This window comes from Pholcus phalangioides, unplaced genomic scaffold (assembly GCF_987345545.1).
Source record: "Pholcus phalangioides strain wild (caught in Gottingen) unplaced genomic scaffold, Ppha-v1.0 ptg000007l_1, whole genome shotgun sequence".
NCBI classification, from domain to species: Eukaryota; Metazoa; Arthropoda; class Arachnida; order Araneae; family Pholcidae; genus Pholcus; species Pholcus phalangioides.
This window is the reverse complement of record NW_028301600.1, coordinates 533352-555165: the sequence shown is the minus strand read 5'-3', so window position 1 is coordinate 555165 and position 21814 is coordinate 533352. Positions and strand designations below refer to the sequence as shown.

Here is a 21814-nt window from a genome sequence, read left to right as displayed (position 1 = left end):
ATAATTTATGATTTTAATATATTTACTTTCCTCTCATTTATACTACTCATTTTTTTTCTGCAGAAAATCTATGTATCCCAATACAGGATAGCGATCTGTAATTTGGGTTTTAAAAACAGTAAATTCATGTGCACAGTTTTGTTTATTTCCATAAAAAACATGATCAATACATGTTTGTGTTATGTCTGTTTGTCTAGTAATTTTTTCATATAAAGGGACTAATCCATTTGTTGCTAATACATCAAGATATTGTGACGTTATGCTATTTCTATTGAACAAATCAATGTTAATATCACCAACAATTAATAAATTTGTGTTCACATTTTTTAAATATAATCCAGTTCTTCATTGAATTGAGTACTAGTATATGAATAAGATCTATACAAGAGCAAAACATCTAAGTTATATTCTGGGAAATGTATATGTAGTTCTTCAGCCTTGACTCCCTTTTCTTTTTTGTTTGATACAATATAATTATTTATACACCACCTGATCTATTGTATTTTCTACAATTAATATATGAATAATATTCATTAAATTTTTCTTCCTTTTCTATCCATATTTCAGTTTAAATAAACAAATTGATGTTATATGCTTAAGTTCTTAGGAAAATCAAAAAATTGTCAAAATTAGTTCTTAAACTTTTGATATTCAAAACCAGAAAAGTCAGTGTTTCATTTCCTGCCTTAGGAATACTGAGAATTCTCCTTACTTCTTCAATTTCCTCCAGTAGGTAAGGGCTCTGTGTAGAGCTCTCATAGTCTTCAGTTTCTGTTGTTGCTGGCATTAAACTCAAGCTTTTGGAGTTGGTTATCCTTATTATTTTGGAGTTTTCATCTTTTCGGAGGAATAGCTTGCCTTCTTTCACCCAGGCGAATTTGTATGCAATCCTTTCTTTAGTTTGTCTCATCCGTTAAAACAATTTCTTATTTTCTGTGTGTGTGTGGTGTTAAATGTTCATTAATATATATTTTGACATTTTGAAAATCTAGATTCAGTTTTTCAGATGTGATACGTTGCTTTTTGGCATTTTGTATCCAAATGCTTTTCGATTTTTCCTTTTCAAATCGCACTATTATAGGCCTTGGTTTGTTGCTGCTTTTCGTGGGAAACCGGTGTGTACTCCCTATTTCGAGTGTTTCTTGAATCTTCAGATGGCCCCGTACTGTTTCTATTATTTCAAAAATATTTTCATTCCTCATTTCTGGGATTCCACTGATTTCTATATTGTTTTTCCTGCTTCAGTGTTTCTAAACCGTTCATTCTGTATTTCAGATATGATATCTCCTCCTTTATATGCATATTCTCGATCTTTATTTCTTCATTTTCTTTATTCACCTGTTCCACTAGTTCCCTCATATTTTCTAGTTTTCTCCCAAAGTCTTCCATCTGTTAAGAATTAAATTCTATCGCCTTTACTACTTCTTGAATTTCTGTTGTAAGGCGATTCTGCTTTTGGATTACATTATTTATGGCTACTTGAAAGACTTCTTCCATCTCATTTTCCAATTTTCTGATGATACTTTCCATCTCTCCCAGCATGATGTTATGATCAGTTAACCTTGCAGTTCCTTCAGTTGTTGTTTCTTGACCTGTTTGTTTATTTTCACATTGTTTACATCTGTATTCATCCTTATTTCTTGCCATTTTTCTGAAAGACGCTTCCTTTATCCCCTCACATACAGGATGTATGTGTCGTCTACACCTTTTGCACTGCAGAAATTCAGTCTCATCATTAGATTTGTCCCGGCAACTAACACACTCGAATTTATTCATTCTTCAATATTTTTTATATCCAATCTTCAAGTATATCTTAATTTCTCTTACATAAAGAGTATTTAGTGTGAAATATTTCGTATAGATGGCGGCACTATCGCTTCACGTTGCTTGGCTTTTTCATTGCACATTATTACAGTAATGAATTTTACATGTACTATTTTTCACATATCTAATCATTAGTTTTATTTTTCACATTCTCCATGAGCTTCAATCAACTACTTCTGATGAATAACCTTTCAGATACCTAGAAGTCGAAAAATATTCGCAAGCCGATAGCACGCACGTGTTTACATACAATTGGCTGTTTGCCACCCCAAACCTTTTCTGAAACCTTTTTCTGATTAAACGAGTATCTTGAGTGGCAACAACTTTCCATCTTCCTACATGGGATTCAAGTCCACCACATTTAGACAGAAGTCTCACAACTGTGCTCTCTTGTTTTATATGAAGTTTTATTTAAATTTTTTAAATAAAAATTTATAAAAGTAATAATAGTGAATTAATATAGTAATGGAGAGAGAGAACACAACATTTTCTACTTTGCTAAATACAATATACTGTATATGAAAACTGGCTTTGTGAAGAGATACCGATGCTTAGGAAAGGAAAATTCATTTCTGTCCTCACGGGGACTCGAACCCCGATCGCTCGGACGCCGGACGAGTACTCTACCTCTAAGCCAGCGGTTCTCAAACTTCAGTCAACCGTGACTCCCTTGCCCAATTCATGGTTCATCTGTTGCTCCCCAGAATAGTTGAGTAGATATTTTCCCATATAAAAGAACTATTTCGAAGCATAAATAGGCGCACGAATCAATATCTCCAGCTCACCGCGGTGCCACTAAGAACCGCGACGCACACTTTGAGAAACACTGATCTAAACCAGCATCTTCAACCCGTTGCTCGCGAGCACCACAGTGCTCCCTGAACCACCCAGAGTGATCGATGCTCGTGTCCGATTTCGTACTCGTGAGCACTTGATCAACAATTCCAATTAAACACATAGTACCCATTGTATTCAAGGATTGAAATCATCCTAATTTCATGCATTCGTATGTCAAACTTGCTGTAAGGGTGCTCTGCTTTTGATGATGAGGCAGTGCTCTGGATTAGTAAAAGGTTGAAGACTTCTGCTCTAAACTATAAAGCAGAGGGAATATTCCCTCCTTGGAGCGTATATATATGCTGAATGGCTCCGTGCGATGGACGCCGGCAACATTCCTCTAATAGTTTATGAGGCTTTCGTGGCCATCATTTGATGAAAATTGTTTGTCCGGATTCGAAGACCGTCGTCCGTTTGAGTTGGTTCTCAACGTTCCTCCAACACTAGTGGTTGGCATCATCAGGAGAATTGATAAAACTGGATCAAATTACTTTTGAACTTCGCCAATCCCCAGTAGCACAACGATATAGTACAATATTTGGACCATATCGTTATATATCGAAATGTCAGAGGAATATCAGATGTCATAACTATGATATAGAACGATCTCGTCTTATATGGTGCAAATTATTTATGATGTTAATTGATCAAGTCTTTAATTTTTCAGCCGAATATGTATTTGATTCCATATGAATAATCTTTACGTTGAAGGACAGCAACTTGGGGCAATAAATTATTTTAATATAGTTTGAAAAACATAGATCTATATCGTGCACCTGACAAAGATCTATATCAGATTCTCGATATAGACCTGATATAGATCTGTCAAAGAAGACATAGCTCTATATCGGGAACCTGACAAAGATATATATCAGATACACAATATGCTGATATATCAACATATTGTGTGCCTTTAAATAAAAATATTGCCTTCAAATAAAAATTTGGAGAAAATTTAAAGTTGAGCGTACAATTTTTTGTTTGAATTGAAATTAAAAACGTTTGAATGAATAATTTTATATGAAATTTTGATTTTAATAGGATTAATTATGTTGATATATCAAAATCATTTCGTCAGTTATAATTGAATTCTTACTGTGTATGTTTTACATCGTAGATGTTGGTATTTTAGGAGTAGCAAGAACTTATCCACCGTAACTTTAATTGCCACTTTATAATTGCACATATTTTTTAATTTTAAAAAAATTGCCCTTGTTTTTGTTGTATGTGTGTTTTTCTTAAAATTATTTATTTTTTTCCTTTGATGTTTTCATTTTTTACCATACTTTGAGAATTTTAACTCTTTTGTGATGCATATTTTTTATTCTGTATTTTTTGTTTTATTAGCATATAAATTAATAATTTTAAATAAATAATATACTACACAATACATTAATTTGTTTCTTGTATTATATATAATTTCCTTAATTATAATATAATTTTTCAATTATCTGCCTCAAAATGATAAATATGTCTCACAATTTCTATTTTGTAATTTTTGTGCATACATGAAAATGAATAAATTTGAAAGTAAAAAAATTAATGTTACTTGTAAATTAACTTGTAAATTAACCAATAACCAGTGCTGTAGTGGTGGGTTAGTAAGATACGGGGTTTGTGATGGGAAGAGTTCAGGGTGCATGGGTTCAAACCCACCCACCTCCAATTACACTTTTTTTATTTCTTCCAAAAGGGCCCCATCTATCGTCCAAAATTTGAATTATTTGAATATATCACATTCACGACATAGATCTATTTATCTCCGACTATGCCTTTTTTAGCCAGAACGATATCGTGGCCCGATATAGATCTATATTGGAAACTGAAATTTTATGATATAGATCTATATCTTTGTGCTACTTGGGATCTTTCACCGCTTGTAGCTCGCCAATAAATCCAGATATTCCGATGAAAATTATGTCATCTTATAGGATTTTGTCCGTCCTTTCAAAATGTGTTTTAGTTTGCGTGTAGGTCTCTTAGAAAGCTCTTAGTAGCTCTCTCTGGTTTCTTGAGAGAGACCTGTTCAGGTAGATGTTAGGGAAGATACTACTAAAAATGTTGAGATCATCCGTGCAGCGAAAACTAATGAAATTATATAGAACCTTGAATTTTTAATCATAGAAATAAAGAAATAGGTTAGCAAGCGCACTTGAGTAACATGTGTCCTTCGTTATACCTTGAATTTGTGCATGGAATTTTATACCGTCAAAAAAAAAAAAAAGTTTTCCAGAATGCAGAAAATAGATAGGTTTTTCTAGTACATGGAATAAAAATAGTGTTTCAAAATTTTTGGGAAAAAAGGCAGATCAGTTTGTTGTATGACATGCTGGTGAAACAATCGATGAAGAACATCAGCGTAGGTTTTTTGAACATTATTCTGCGGTGGTCAAAAAAGCAAATAAAGTGCTTGGTGTCATTCTTAAAAGGTTTTTACGCATTCTTCTAAAGTCATGCTTCTGCTTTTATAAAGCTTGGTTCGTCCTGGCCTAGAATACAGTACTGTATATGCTGTACGGTTTTAAAAGACCATATCTCTTCAGAAAGATATAGACTTGGTTTTGCAGGACTGCATAGAAAAGACACACTAGACCACAAATGGGTATGCAAGGTTTGAGCTATGAATAGAGACTTCATTCATAGAATATGATTTTTAGAATAACGTAGGCGTAGTGAAGATTTGACTGACGTATTTAATATCTTCAAGGAGATTGATATGATGGACTATGAAATATTGTTACGCTGTCATTCAAATGCTCCGACTCAAAGACACCAGTTTCGGTTGGTTAGGGACAATTCTAGGTTGTTGCGTGGAATTGTGGAAAGGAGTTTTTTTTCAATAGGGTTGTAAATGCATGGAATAGCTTATCTTCTAATGTAGTTAATTTCTCAGATATACATCTCTAATAAGAAATATGATAAGCTTGGTGGAAGGAATCAAGAAACTATCCATACTTATATGAGTGACAACCATATTTTTGTGGACATACCTTCAATAGTTTTTTCTTGTTTTTCTGAATTATTCCTAACTTTGAGTTACTGTAGGCTATGGTAATCATATTTTTATGGGCTTTTTCTCTTATTTTTGGCATTTTGGAGGCATAAATAATCATACACGACGTCAAGCTTTAGAAGTTAAATACTAGTAACAATACGAGTGCAATAATAAATTCATTTTTAATCAATGCTTCTCTCTTCAATACTTTTCCACTATGAAAGTGGAAAAGTATTTCATTCAAATGAAGTTAATTACACGAATTAAATAAAAAAAATATTTTTTCCCAGTCTATAAAAATCTGCGTTAAATAAATGTGCGTTAAAACTAAATAAATGTATTTATATTTTGAGAGATATTCTGGATTAGTGAATGCAAAGAGAATAACTTACATTTGATCTTCTCCAGCATAATGACTCTGTAAATACGCTGCTATTTTCTTGAGACGTTTGAGCTCTTCGCTTTTCTTGTTATGTACAACAGACAAACTAAAAAGGGAGGGGGAGAAAGTTATTTCACTAATGATATCGTAAATTTTCCCATAGATATGGAAATGTGAAAGTGATGAAAGAAATGACATTCATCTCTTAGTATAAATAAATTTCTCTTACAGAAAAACGTTCATTTTTACCGAGAGCGATTATATGCGTGAAAAAATTTGATAACATTGTACTTTGATGAATGTTGTATATAACTTGGAGTAGCCTACCTTAAAAGTACAAAAGTGACAGACGATAGGTACGACACGAAAGCGGTACCAAAAACAATTTATAAACGACATACGAGTATAGATAAAATAGCCTATTTTTTGGAACACGCGCCGCCTGGGTATCTGCACCGTAGTGTGACAAGAACATAAAAATACAAGGTAAGTGTGAATATGAATTTTTGTAGTCTATCCAATGGCTATAGGTGAGATGACTATCTTCAGTGACGTCAGGAGATTCGTGCGGAGGCCTTCTGCTGTAGATGAACGCAGGTGTCGAGGAGATATGATCGAAGTGTTCAAAATTTTCAACGGGATGGATAAGATGGACCATGAACTTTTAGTACACCGCCAATCGACTGCTTTTTACAAGGGGACACCAGTATCGATTGGTGAGGGACAATGCAAGGTTATGGTGTCGCAGGGAATTTTTCTCTAATAGGGTTGTTAATAAATGGAATAGCTTACCCACGGAGGTAGTAAATTGTAACACAATTGACACACGTTTAAAAAGAAATACGATAAATATGTTGGGGTAAATCGAGAAGCTATCCATTCTTAGAATAAGACAACCATAAGTATTCTTTATGGGCGTTGTATAATAGTTTATCATGTGTATATATTGTTTATAATTTTTGTTAATTGCATTTTTAATTGGGTTGCTGTATTTTTGAAATATATGACATCCATATTTTTATGGGCATCTTTTTATCAGCCACCTCGTTGGGCATTTTGTCTGTTGTGGCGTTGTATTTGTATTTGTACTTTTGGGCTGTTGAATAGTCTTTACTTGTTAACTAAGAGAAGACCTTTAATTGCCTCATTATAAGGACTTGAAGGAATCGACTAGGAGTAGAGGCTTAAAGTCCAATCCACACCTTCTCGTGGCGCAGCCTGTAAGTAGCCATGTTTAACACATGATGAACAGACGCGGATAGGTTTCCTCCAACCCGCACTGGCCAGTGTGGAGGATTACGGCCTAAATCCCTCTAAAAATAAATATGAACTCGGTCTAGAAACTAAGGCCCTCAGTCCCCAGGAGTCTGAGTGTCCCTGGTTACGGCAGCAACCAGCAAGACATGAAGACACAGGGTGCTAAGAATCTCTGGGTGGGATCAGGCTGCCATAAGATGACCTTGGCTACGTATAACGAATGATCTCTTTCTTCAGAAAATTGTTTGCAGGAGTTGGAAGTACTCGAAAGAATAAATTGGGATATATTAGGCATCTGTGAAGTAAAAAGAAAAGGAGTGGAGAAAATCTAACTTGCCAGTGGACATGTATTTTACTACATAGGAACAGATAATGGAAGAACCAGTGGAGTAAGATTTCTTATTCATAAAAAGTGGAAAAATCACATCGTTCAGTTAGATAGTATATCTGATACAGTTGCAAAGTTTGTTATGCAAATATCAAGCAGATACCAGGTACAGATTATACAAGTCTATGCACCAACAACAAGCTATTCTGAGGAAGAATTAGAAGACTTTTATGAAGAATTAGACGAGCTGCATAGTAAAAGAAACCATCATGTCAAAATAGTAATGGGTGACTTCAATGCCAGAATTGGAGAAAGAAGAAATGGTGAAAGCTCAGTTGGAAGTCATGGTTACGGTGTACAAAACGAGAGAGGAAACTGACTCGTCGAATTTGCAGAAAGCGAAAAGTTATTCATCATGAATTCATTTTTTAAGGAGAACCCCCAAAGAAAGTGAACCTGGAGAAGTCCAACTGTAACAACAAGTGAGATAACTATATCCTGTCTAATAAGAAGCATATGAACCAAGACTGCAGTGTTCTCAACAAATTCAATACAAGAAGTGATCATGGACTAGTAAGATGTAGAATGAGGCTTAACACTAGAATGGAAAGAGCGAAACTTATGAAAAATACAAAAACTGTCATCGATACGGTAAACCTTCAAGAACATCGATATAAATTCCAGTTAGAGCTGAAGAACCGATTTGATTTGCTATATAACACCACTGAGGATGGACAAGATGTCACCACGATGAAAAAAACTTCCCAAAACCACTACCCTAAAAGAAATAGCAAAAGACGTCACTGGAGAAAAAGAAATCAAACCGGTGAAGAAAATAACAGAAGAAACAAAGAAACTGATGAAAGACCGAATAGAATGTGCTAATGAATTGTTGGGGCCAGTCGCGCAGATTTACAGGAGTATTGTTGCTGAGGGTATCGTCCCAAGGGATTGGAAACTTGCTAATGTTGTTCCGATATTTAAGAAGGGTAGTAGAGAAGCGGTGTCCAATTATCATCCAGTGAGTTTGACGAGTTCCCTCTCGAGAATTTTGGAAGTTATCATCAAAAGGCAGTTTGTGAAGTGGCTAGAAGAGTATGTATTGTCGGATAAGCAGTATGGGTTCAGGAAGAGGAAGTCATGTGTGACTAACCTCCTTACCTCCTTTGCTTCTGTGATCACGTGACGAATGCTTTGGGTAAGGGCAAAAATGTCGACGTTGTTTATCGTGATTTTCAGAAGCTATTCGATTGGGTCCAACATAGTAAATTGGAAGCGTTTACACAAGATTGAGATTGGGAAAACTTGTTGAATTGGATAGAATTGTGGTTATGAGAAAGGTACAATGGGCCATGGTGAACGGGGAATTTTTTCTGATTGGACAGGAGTCAAAAGTGGAGTCCCTCAAGGAAGTGTCCTTGGCCCCATACTTTTTCACTTTTTGTCAATAAACTCGATCAGGGTATCGATGGGATTTTCAGAAAATTCGCAGGTGACATGAAGCTAATGGGGGTAATCGGGAATTAAAGGGATAGGGAGTTGCTCCAGACCAACTTAAACAGGATTGGAGCATGGGAAAATGAATGGAGCATGACGTTTACCGTCAACAAGTGCATGGTCATTCATTTTGGTTTGAACAACCCACGTTTCTCTTACGAGTTGATCCATTGATGGAGCTCTTATAAATATTATTATACAGCGTTATATCATGATTGAATAAATTAAAAGAATTTTTAAATCAAAAGAAAATATCATATATGGCCCATGGTTGTCAAATTTTTTGTTAGCCAATGGCCCTTTGCACCATATTTTCTTCTCGTGCTGCCCCCCCCCCCACCACCTTTCTCCAGGACCTTCTACCTCATCCAAGAGCGAGACCCTTTCTCCTTGTGAAATTGAATTTAGTCAAAGCGAAATGTATTGCACAAATGTATATATAAAAATGTCGGTCGCTGGAACTCCCTGGGACAGGTGCAGATCCAAAAGGAAGGGGAAATCGATCCTTCGCTAACACCGAATGGTCTCGGAACAGTACGTCTGTGTACATACATGTTTTCATGAAATGAATATTTTTGGGAACTAAAAGGTCTAATGAGTATCGTAGTGTGTTCTAAAATTTGTTTACAATGAAATTTGATTTTTTAGAGTTTTTTTTAAACATGAAATTCTCAGAAATTCCATTCTCATATTCTATCTGAATTTTTTTTCCCTGACCATCAACAGAAATAATTTTTTTTTTGACTGGAGAAAATAATTCTTCCTTATTTTTTTTTGTCACATGGGGTTTCCCAAAATTATAATCATTATGATTAACTTCCATTCATTAGAAGTTTAATTAATTGGAAATTTACTTTAATTACAAAAAAACGTGCTAAATTCATGTCAATTTTTTTCCATCTTCAAAGATATGTTATTTAAATAGCCAGTCATCATATATATATATATATATATAAATTGTGCGATTTGGTCACGAATTGTAAGAGCGGTCAAAAATGGGTCAGCTTGTACGCTATCTTTCTTAAACTCCGAATTAATTTCAAACGGCAAATAATGTTACAGAAATAATTTAATTACCTGAAAATGTTTATTAGTATATAGGCTACAGTGGAACCCCTCTTTTGCGGACACCGACAGGACTAAAAAATTCGTCCGTGAAAGAGGGGTGACCGTTAATCAGGGGTTTGAAATACATACCTTTATATATTATACAACTGTAAATTATTATTTGGCCGTAAAAGAGGGGGTGACCGCATCTGAGGGGTGTCCGTTACGAGAGGTTTTACTGCAATGCCACTTACGAGCACGAATTTGCATGATAATCGTAGCCAACTTCAGCCTGGCGAAAATAATTTAGTCAATCCCGAGATGTCACGTGACATTAAAAATAAAACACCCTGGTTGCTAACAGCAGTGGATGTTCTACGCGAAATTCCACGGTTGCTGATAAGATCAACTGCAGCAACCGAACCTTACTGTGCAGTTAGCCTAATACAGGAAAGGGCATATGGCTAACAAATACAACACCACAACAGGCAAAATGCCCATAACAAATGTGGATGTCATATATTTCAAAAATAAAGCAACCCAATTAAAAATGTAATTAGAAACATTATAAACAATATATACACATGATAAAATATTATACAACGCCCATAAAGAATACTTATAGTTGTCTTATTCTAAGTATGAATAGCTTCTCGATTTACCCCAACATGTTTATCATACTTCTTTTTAAATGTGTCAATGGTGTTACAATTTACTACCTCCGTGGGTAAGCTATTCCATTTATTAACAACCCTATTAGAGAAAAATTCCCTGCGACACCATAACCTTGCATTGTCCCTTACCAATGGATACTGGTGTCCCCTTGTAAAAGCAGTCGATTGGCGGTGTACTAAAAGTTCATGGTCCATTCTATCCATCTCATTGAAAATTTTGAACATTTCGATCATATCTCCTCGACATCTGCGTTCATCCAATGTAAACATATTCAAAAAATGAAGTCTCTCTTCATAACTCAAGCCCCGCGTTCCAATAAGGATACGTGTAGCTGTCCTCTGCACCCCTTCAACCAAGTCTATGTCCCTCTGTAGGTATGGTCTCCAAAACCTTACAGGACGAACTAACCCTCGAAAAAGCGGAAGAATGACTTTAGGAGAACGCGAAGAGACCTTTTTGAAAATGAGACCAAGCATTCTATTCGCTTTTTTGACCACCGCTGAACAATGTTCAGAAAACCTAATCCGCTCGTCAATGAGAATTCCCAAATCGGTGACCCTATTTGCATCCGGGAGAGTGACACCATTCAACTCGTAAGAGAACCGTGCGTTGCTCGAACCAAAATGAGCTACCATGCACTTATCAACGCTAAACGTCATGCTCCATTCATTTGCCCATGCCGCAATCCTGTTTAACTGCACACTACGGTTCGGCTGGTGGGTGCGGTTGATCTTATCAGCAACCGCAGAATTTCGCGTGGAACACACACTGCTGTTAGCAACCGGGGTTTTTTATTTTTAATGTCACGTGACATACAAATACAATGCCACAACAGGCAAAATGCCCAACGAGGTGGCTGAGAAAAAGATGCCCATAACAAATATGGATGTCATATATCTCGGGATTGACTAAATTATTTTGCCAAGCTTTAAATTATTATTTGGCCGTAAAAGAGGGGGTGACCGCATCTGAGGGGTGTCCGTTAAGGGGGGTTGTATTTCAATGCAACTTATACAAATACAAATACAAATACAACGCCACAACAGGCAAAATGCCCAACGAGGTGGCTGATAAAAAGATGCCCATAAAAATATGGTTGTCATATGTTTCAAAAATACAGCAACCCAATTAAAAATGCAATTAACACAAATTACAAACAATATATACACATGATAAAATATTATACGATGCCCATAAAGATTACTTATGGTTGTCTTATTCTAAGAATGGATAGCTTCTCGATTTACCCCAACATGTTTATCGTATTTCTTTTTAAACGTGTCAATTGTGTTACAATTTACTACCTCCGGGGGTAAGCTATTCCATTTATTAACAACCCTATTGGAGAAAAATTCCCTGCGACACCATAACCTTGCATTGTCCCTCACCAATCGATACTGGTGTCCCCTTGTAAAAGCAGTCGATTGGCGGTGTACTAAAAGTTCATGGTCCATCCTATCCATCCCATTGAAAATTTTGAACACTTCGATCATATCTCCTCGACACCTGCGTTCATCCAATGTAAACATATTCAAAAAATGAAGTCTTTCTTCATAACTCAAGCCCTGTGTGCCAATAAGGACACGCGTAGCTCTTCTCTGCACCCCTTCAACCAAGTCTATGTCCCTCTGTAGGTATGGTCTCCAAAACCTTACAGCATACTCCAGTCCAGGACGAACTAAGCCTCGAAAAAGAGGAAGAATGACTTTAGGAGAACGCGAAGAGACCTTTTTGAAAATGAGACCAAGCATTCTATTCGATTTTTTGACAACCGCTGAACAATGTTCAGAAAACTTAAGTCGCTCGTCAATGAGAATTCCCAAATCGGTGACTCTAGTTGCATCCGGGATAGTGACACCATTCAACTCGTAAGAGAACCGTTGGTTGTTCGAACGCGGTTGGTAATCGTAGCTAACTTCAGCTTGGCGAAAAAAATTTAGCCAATACCGAGAGATGTCACGTGACAATAAAAGTAAAACACCCTGGTTGCTAACAGCAGTGGATGTTCTACGCGAAATTCCACGGTTGCTGGTAAGATCAACCGCACCAGCCAAACCGTAGTGTGCAGTTAGTCTAATAGACAATGATAGATGAAGATAATCACCATTCAGTTCCTCGAATTTGTCTTTTTCCCCTCTTTTTTCCATGGCAACCTGAGAAGAGCAATTCCTTTGTCCAGTGCAACCGAAATCCCATCACCCTCCTTGTAAAACCACTTAATAGACAATGGAAGGCAGCAACCGCGAGTCCAGCCGAACCGTAATCAGGGTGTTCAAACCTTTTCAATAGATGATGGCAGCTTCACGGTTACCCCAACCGTCCAAAAAAAATGGATTTTCTCGGTTGTATCTGTGCGCTGACAGAATAAATCTATAGATGATGCCTTCCCCTCCAACCTCAACCGCCAGCAACCGCGCCGCAGTCAGATCCCGGCATTACTCATCCGTCATTGAGAACCACAGGAATGTCGCCGGAAAAGACTTCTGCAAACTAAACAATTAAAAAGAAAGACTGGATAGACCTCCCTCCAGGCCAGTATTCCACCAGCCTCCGAATTCGGTGGTAACCATATGGCGGGAGAAAAACTTCAGTTGAGAAATAGCTTTTTGTTAAACCCATGTTCCTGCATGTTCGATAAATTTTGGGCTTTCTGATGGTGATCTTCCCCCCCCCCCCCCCGAATTTTCTCTGTCCAATGACAAGCAGTTTTGAGATAAGTTAAAAAATCGACCTTATTTTTACTTGCCTTTGCTTCAGATATACGCATTTTCATAACCATATGATATATATATATCCGACATCAGTGTTTATTATTGGTAACTGGTTATTATGGGAAGTTCTCACGTAGAGCAGAAAAGAGAAATATATATGTATACTTATATTTTTTTTCTCAAAGAAATTGCATATCGTCATTGATGAAGGGTAGCAGATTTTATACCTCATGTGAGTTGACTTTTATCTAAACTACTTTATGTATTGCATTATTACCTTTGTAATAGTGTATTCTGTCTCTCATACCCTGGGATAGTGTCTCATGCCAACAATACTTTTTTGTGAAGCCTTACTTCAATGACACTCGGTAACCAGATAAATCACCCTTCCACGATATTTTTTCTTGTTTGGAAATGCCCGCAGTCTAAAACATCGTTCTCATGGGAAATGGAATTTTCACCAATAACTGCTGTCCATTTCTTTCCTTACGAAGGAAAAAAAGTCGTCAAGCAGGTGCTAGAACTCCCAATGCTATCGCAATATTTGCACATGTGAACGGGGCTTACGTAAACTGCCCCTCCCCCCCGTGTAACGGTAATCCCTCTACAGTAGTGGTTCTTAATTTCACTCTGAAAATTGGTACATGGTGATTTTTTTTAACGACGAACGCTTGATGAGCTAAGGGCCCCCTGAAAAAAGGACATAAAGGACACCCTGTATATATTGTTGTACCAGCTGGAATCAATAAGGAAAGAACAATTCATTGAAACTGTTTCCCAAATTTCGAAAAATGTTATAAAACAGTAACTTTTTTAGTTTAGTTTTTGAAATTATTGAAAAAAAAGAAGCCAAAAAATAAATGTTATTTCTAGCCGAAAAAAAAGAAATTGAATAATAAGTAAAGGGGTTTATAAAAATAGATTAATGCAGATCATTAATGTAATTGATTGCAGAAAAGAAATAACGAATAGAAAATTGATTATTCAAGGACATGCAGGAAGGTAAGTCATACTGCACTTGAAGTACGGGATGGAGAAAACGGTAAGGGCGACTACTCTTCAGCGAAATATTTTCTTGGTCCGCAGAGAACAAAAGGCTTAGATTTACTGTACCAGTGGTTTCCAAATCATGTGCCGTGGTACCATGATATTATGATCCATTCAGTAATACAAAAAATGGTGCGATTTATTAAAACATTACATCATTAATGTACAAAAACTGTACATCAGTATTCTTAAACCTTTTCACATTTGTGGACAGGTGAAAATGTGCGAAAAATTTCGCGAAACGAAAAAAGAATAAGCGAGAGAAAGAGAATAAATTCACACGCCTGGTCAGGGCTAACGCAGAAATAAAACCCAATATTGACAAATCTAGAGTCAAGAAACAAGAATTTTTGATTAGTACAGCAACAGTTTTTTTTTTGTTTTTTTTTGAAACAGAAAAGTTCATATACACTGACTGGGTGGGCAAAAAAGAAAATGTTGCAGCAGTGTCGTAACTAGGCAGGTGGAACAGGTGCACTCGTTGCCTCTTAGATAATTCTAGGAGGGCCCACTTGGAAGAGGGCCCAAATTCTTGCACAGGGCACAGCAATAGCTAGTTACGGCACTGTGTTGCAGTGTATCGCAGACCTGGTGCAAGCCTCGGAGGAAGTATTAGAGTTCTATTTTTTGTTAGGCTGGACTGGGTCTGGAAAAAGTTATTAAAAAATTTTTTTCAGCGGTAGTACAAGCGGCACCGTGAACCGAAAATGTTTGGAAATCACTGAGCTACACTATATGTGCAGTAGTACATAATGTTGTGTGTACAGCCAGAGCCGCCCTTAAGGGTGTGCGAAAGGTGTTGTAGCACCGGGAGCCGTGATTTAGGCGATACCTCACTTACTGTAATAGAAGTGCGAAAATATTTACATGCGCCAAATATGTATACAGTCGATCTCGCTGATAACGTTTCCGAAAAACCGTCATGGAAAACGTAAGTGGGAAAACGCTGTAAACGGGAAATTCTATTCAGAATTAGTTAGGATTGAGACCACGATTATAAGTCTTTTTAAACGGGAACGTTATAAGCGGAATTGACTGCATATTTTTTTTGTAGTAAACAAGTTGTCTGAGCTCCAACTGATTTGATTCTGGAATTTTTATCAATTATGGAATTATTTCTTTCATTAATTCTGAATTTTCATAAATTTTGGGATTTTTTAAATTAATTTTTTACATTTTCATCAATTCTGAGATTTTTTCTTCCATCAATTCTGAATTTCAATCGATTCAGAGTTTAATCCTGTGATTTTTTCCTCTCGTTAGTTCAAAATTTTCATCGATTTAAAATTTTAATTAATTTTTGTGTTAATTTACAGATTTAATGTGTTTATATTTCTTTCAGTATTCCTGTATACATATTCTGTGGTAATGCATGAATCTTTGAATGCCCGATTCTCCCCCTCCAAAATATATAAAATCGGGGGGGGGGGGGGGTTAAGAGATCCGAAATAATTTTCGCATCGAGCTCCGTGTACGATAAAGGCAGTCCTGTGTGTATAACAGTGCGTGTATTAACCTGTTAGGTCTCGCGACACATTTTTTTCATATTTGTTAGTTCGCTTGCTCCTCCCCCCATAACTAGTAGTTTTGTGGGCGTAGGATGGCATTTCTCAAACTTTTTCCACCCACGGCTGTTTTATCTTTGTCACTGTTTAACCTCGACTCCCTAGAATAGTTTAAATAAAACCACTTCAAACCCACCGTCTTGAATCGGCACACATCAATAAACCAACTTGTTGCGATGCCCCAGAAAGCTGCGACGCACACTTTGAGAACAACTAGCATGGGGGGTACTTTCAGCAGGGTCGTAACTAAGAGTTTTATCGCCCCACAGCTTCAAAATTTGATAATTTTATATAACAGTCTTCTTTGTTCCCCCCACCTAAATGCAATCCTGTTTACACTGGGCTGGAACGGCTCCCTATCGCTTTGATTCCCGATTACCCGCATTAACTTCACATCATCTGCGAATTTGCTAGTAATCCCATCGATACCCTGATCGAGTTTATCGATAAAAGTGAAAAAAGTATAGGGCCAAGGACACTTCCTTGAGGAACTCCACTTGTGACGCCTGTCCAACCAGAAGATTCCCCGTTCCCCATAACTCGTTGCGACCTATCTCTTAACCACGATTCTATCCAATTCATCAAGTTGCCCCCAATTCCAATCTCGTGGAAACGCTTCAAGAGTTCACCATGTTGGTCCCAATCGAATGCCTTCTGGAAATCAAGGTAAACAACATCTACATTTTTGCCCTTACCCAAAGCCTTATTCACGTGATCATAGAAGCAAAGGAGATTAGTTACACGTGACTTCCCCTTCCTGAACCCATGCTGATTATCCGACAATACATTATTCTCGTCTATCCACTTCACAAACTGCCTTTTGATGATAATTTAGTGATTGCGTGAATGATCTAGTGAGTGAGTGAGTGAATGATCTAGTGAGTGAGTGAGTGAGTGAATGATCTAGTGAGTGAGTGAGTGAGTGAATGATCTAGTGAGTGAGTGAGTGAATGATCTAGTGAGTGAGTGAGTGAATGATCTAGTGAGTGAGTGAGTGAATGATCTAGTGAGTGGAGAAAGCGAGTAAGTGAATAATGTAGAGTGGAGAAAGCGAGTGAGTGAGTGACTCAGTGAGTAAGTGACCTAGTGAGTAAGTGACCTAGTGAGTGATCCTAAAGATATGGTGGAGAGTTTTAACAATGACTTTATTAGAAGAAATTTAGATACGGAAGAAATAACCAATTGCTGTTGCACACAAGAGAGTATATTCAATAATTCTATTAACTCTATGTTTTACTCAGAATCTTCTAACGAAACGTTAAAAGGAATAATAACAGAAGTAAAAGATAATAAAGTAAGTGGATAGGCGATGTGTATTAACCCCCTAAAATGTTCAAAATCATCTCCTGTTATCACTTTGATGTTATAAAAAACATTGTTGATCATCAGTAACCAATTGATTATTTTTCCTATACCACTTGATCCATGGTATATTCCTATCCCCAGATCATGAGGTGTTCATAGGTGTTCACTCATCATAGGTGATGAACTTTCAGAAATGCCGTCTTAGTGCGTATCTACATCTATATACTGTATATAAAATAACATGTCCTGAAAACACTGATTCATCATCGCCGAACCGAAACCGCTGAAGCTATAAATATCAAATTTTACGAATAGTTTTGTTTCACGACGTGAAGACAAGACTCGCTAAAAAAGATTTTTCCATATTCGACCCCCAGGGAGTCATAAGGGGGTTCAATGAAGACCATACCTACAGAGGGACATAGACTTGGTTGAAGGGGTGCAGAGAAGAGCTACGCGTGTCCTTATTATCACACGAGTTATGAAGAGAGACTTCATTTTTTGAGTATGTTTACATTCGATGAACGCAGGTGCGAGGAGATATGATCGAAGTGTTCAAAATTTTCAACGGGATGGACCATGAACTTTTAGTACACCGCCAATCGACTGCATTTACAAGGGGACACCAGTATCGATTGGTGAGGGACAATGCAAGGTTATGGTTGGGTTGTTAATAAATGGAATAGCTTACCCCCGGAGGTAGTAAATTGTAACACAATTGACACGTTTAAAAAGAAATACGATAAACATGTTGGGGTAAATCGAGAAGCTATCCATACTTAGAATAAGACAACCATAAGTATTCTTTATGGGCGTTGTATAACATTTTATCACGTGATATATTGTTTATAATTTGTGGTAATTGCATTTTTAATTGGGTTGCTGTATTTTTGAAATATATGACATGCATATTTTTTATGGGCATCTTTTTCTCAGCCACCTCATTGGGCATTTTGCCTGTTGTGGCGTTGTATTTGTATTTATTTGTATAATAATGGAGGTGGTCATACGTTGCAATCACGCCGAGCCGAAACCGTTGAAGCTATAAATGTACCATTAGGTCAATATTGTAATTTAGACGATATAATATAGAACAATATCGGATTTTTTTTGTGACACTACTGGGTTAAAACTATCTAACTTATTCAATCACTAACTCACATACTCACTAGGTCACTCACTCACATACTCATTAGGTTACTCACTTACATACTCACTCACATACTCACTAGTTCACTCATTCACATACTCATTAGGTTACTCACTTACATACTCACTCACTCAATCGTTTACTCCCTCGCATCAAACTGTTGTCGGTGAATTTTAGGGCGATGGATTTTCCTAGCGGTGAATTGTTGGTCGGTGAATTTTCCTAGCGGTGAATTGTTGGTCGGTGAATTTTCCGGCGGTTTATTATTATCGGTGAATTGCTGGCGGTGAATTTTCCGGACACGATTTTAACAGTATGAATGTACTCGGTTCCTCTCACAGACCGATACCATTGATGCATAGGCGGAGATAGACTTGGAAGTCTGGGGGGGGACGATGATGATGATGTCAATTCATATACACATTAGATCACTCGACTCCACCTTTGACGCCCGTATCTCCGCCCATGCATTGATGCTTACACTGGTGAAATAAATTAAGAGAATTTGCATATTTTATCGAATTTCATGAAAAGAACTGAACTGAATGTAAAACCACTGCTTCTAGACAAAATCTTGTACGTCAAATACGTAAGCGTACACGTGTGTGTAGGCGGAGCCAGTAGAGAAACAGGCTTTATAAGCGCGCGTAAGTTAAGACGCATTTCGTTCGCTAGCACACCTCGGCGAATTTCTTGGTGTTATTTTGCAGCAATCGCTTAATTTCAAATTGTAACAGTAAAAATGAGTAACCACCAACATTTAGATGATGAAATGAGGTGGCGAATTGTGGGGAGGCTAGAAGCAGGCCAATCTGAAGTCCAGATTTGGAGAGAGTTCAATTTAACGCCTAGTGTCGTGTGTAACTTAAGAGGCCTTTCACACGGAGCGGATGCGGGTCTGGAAGAAGTTTTAACAATTGGAATATACTGAGCCTTTCAGACGAGCAGAAATATCTCCGCACCTAGGAAATATTCATGCGGGTCCGGACGTCGTCCGCATGTGTCAAAACCTAAGTGCGGGCTCCGCATCTGCACGTACAAGTTTTGACAATAGGTTTATTCGGCGCTATTCAAACGATGCGGATGCGGAGCGAATTCGTCCGCATCTTTGGCTACTTTTTGAAGGTGATTTTTCACAGAATTTTTTTAATTATTTGCCATAACTACCCTTAAAAACACCATATGATGCTCCCTGCTCATTAATATAATGTACCTACATACGTGTATCCCTCCGTTTCCTTCTGAGATGGAGATATAGCAACTTTAACTGCCTTTTGTCCATAGTTTACAATTTTATACAATAAAACCTGACAACAACGGCCACTGACGGGACCAAAATTATAAGCCGTTCTGTTCATTACGAATATTTAATTGACTACATACTTTAATAACTTTTAAACTTAATTTAAAAATTTTAATTTTTTTCTTTTTAAATATTAAAAATTATTTTAAAAAATATAAATATTTATTATTTTTTTAAATTTTTAATCTTTTAATTTTTTTAAACTTAAAAAAAAATACTTTTATTAAACAATGTTATCACTCAGTTATTGTTCACTCAGGGCCGGATTAAGACGTTTGAAGGCCCAAAGCACTTGAATATTTTTGGTGGTTTCCCCGATACTTACAAGTATATTCTACTCAATATGCAGTCTATAAACTGAAAAAAATGCAAATTTATATTTCAGAGGTGACTAATCTAAGGATGGGATTTCACTATAAAAGGTTTATGAAAGTTATTTTATAAAACTTGAAAAAAGCAACCAATAAATTTATCGATTGCATTCGAGCAAATACAACTGATTAGCTTATTGGCTGCATTTTTAAAAGAATTATTATAAAATTTTCATAGTGTAACTCGGGCTTAAGGCCAGGATTATACTTCAAAGTTTTATAAAAGATCTTTTATAAAAGTTGAAAAACTCAACCAATAGGTGCTCAGTTGCATTCAAGCAAAGGCAACCGGTGATCTTATGGGTTGAATTTCTCACATTTGATCAAAGAGCTTTTACAAAACTTTTATGGTGTAATCCCGGCCTAAGGCTGGTATTATCCTATAAAACTTTGATTAAAAATTATTTTATAAAACTTGAAAAATGTAACCAATAAACACATCTGTTACATTCGAGCGAACTTAACTGATCCGCCTATTGATTGCATTTTTCATGTTTTATAAACGAACTTTTATCAAACTTTTATAGTGTAATCCCGGCCTAATACAGAATTGTGATGTGAATATTTCTAAGCACAGACATTTTGGAAGTCTCCACCCCTACCCTTTTTTCTACTTCTTTTTTTACAAATTCTTTGATATCTCCTGAATTTTTTTTTTTTTTTTTTGGAACATCGAATGTTTCGGATGTTTTTGGATTGGATTTTTCGAACATATTTTTCCGAAAAGACAGATTTTTTTTCAAAATTTTTTGAAAATATTTTAAGATATTTCTCCCATCGACTAATTGTGAGGATCGGAATGAAGCCATCTTTATACACATATTCTATGGGGCTCAAGATTAAACCCCACAAAAGAATGCCTCTAGGCACTGAATCAGGGGTGAAGGAGAAAAATGATTACAAAAATTGCGAAAAAATATATTTTATGCACGAATTTCAAACTAACACCCGCATCTTTAGTGCTCGTCTGAAAGGGTATGCGGACCCGCGTCCGCATCCGCTCCGTGTGAAAGGGGCCTTATGGAAACAGTTCCAGGATACCGGATCCATCGGGAGAAAGCCTGGGCAAGGTCATCAAAGAGCCACGACGGCCAGAGAAGATCGCCATTTGTCGATTATAGCGAGGCGTAACAGGAGTGCTACAGCTTCTGAGCTCTCTCGTGACTTGTATGCAGCCACAGGAACCCGTGTATCAAGGGTGACTGTTTCCAAAAGACTTGATGAGAGAGGGTTGTTTGCAAGAAGACCTGCTGTTTGCGTCCCGCTCACTTCTACGGACAGGAGAATCCGTTTATAATGGTGCAGAGAGCATAGAGATTGGAGTATGGATCAATGGGTGACCGTTCTCTTCACTGATGAGCCCCGGTTCAGCCTCAGCACCGATTCTCACCGTACGTTCATATGGAGAGAACCAGGGACCCGCTACCTACCCTCCAATGTCCGCGAAATCGATCATTATGGCGGAGGAGGTTTAATGGTCTGGGCAGGCATCATGTTGGATGGCCGCACACCTCTCCATG

General features: G+C 37.0%; 1 protein-coding gene across 3 annotated transcripts in view; it reads right to left on the bottom strand.

Annotated features, from left to right (window-relative positions):
• LOC149084775 (uncharacterized) overlaps positions 1–21814 on the bottom strand; it is a 188848-nt gene that overhangs the window by 80786 nt on the left and 86248 nt on the right. For all 3 annotated transcript variants that reach the window (XM_089232523.1, XM_089232522.1, XM_089232521.1), the window contains exon 3: positions 6049–6144. In XM_089232523.1, coding sequence (XP_089088649.1) covers positions 6049–6144 — 96 coding nt within the window. The remainder of the gene's footprint in view (positions 1–6048; positions 6145–21814) is intronic.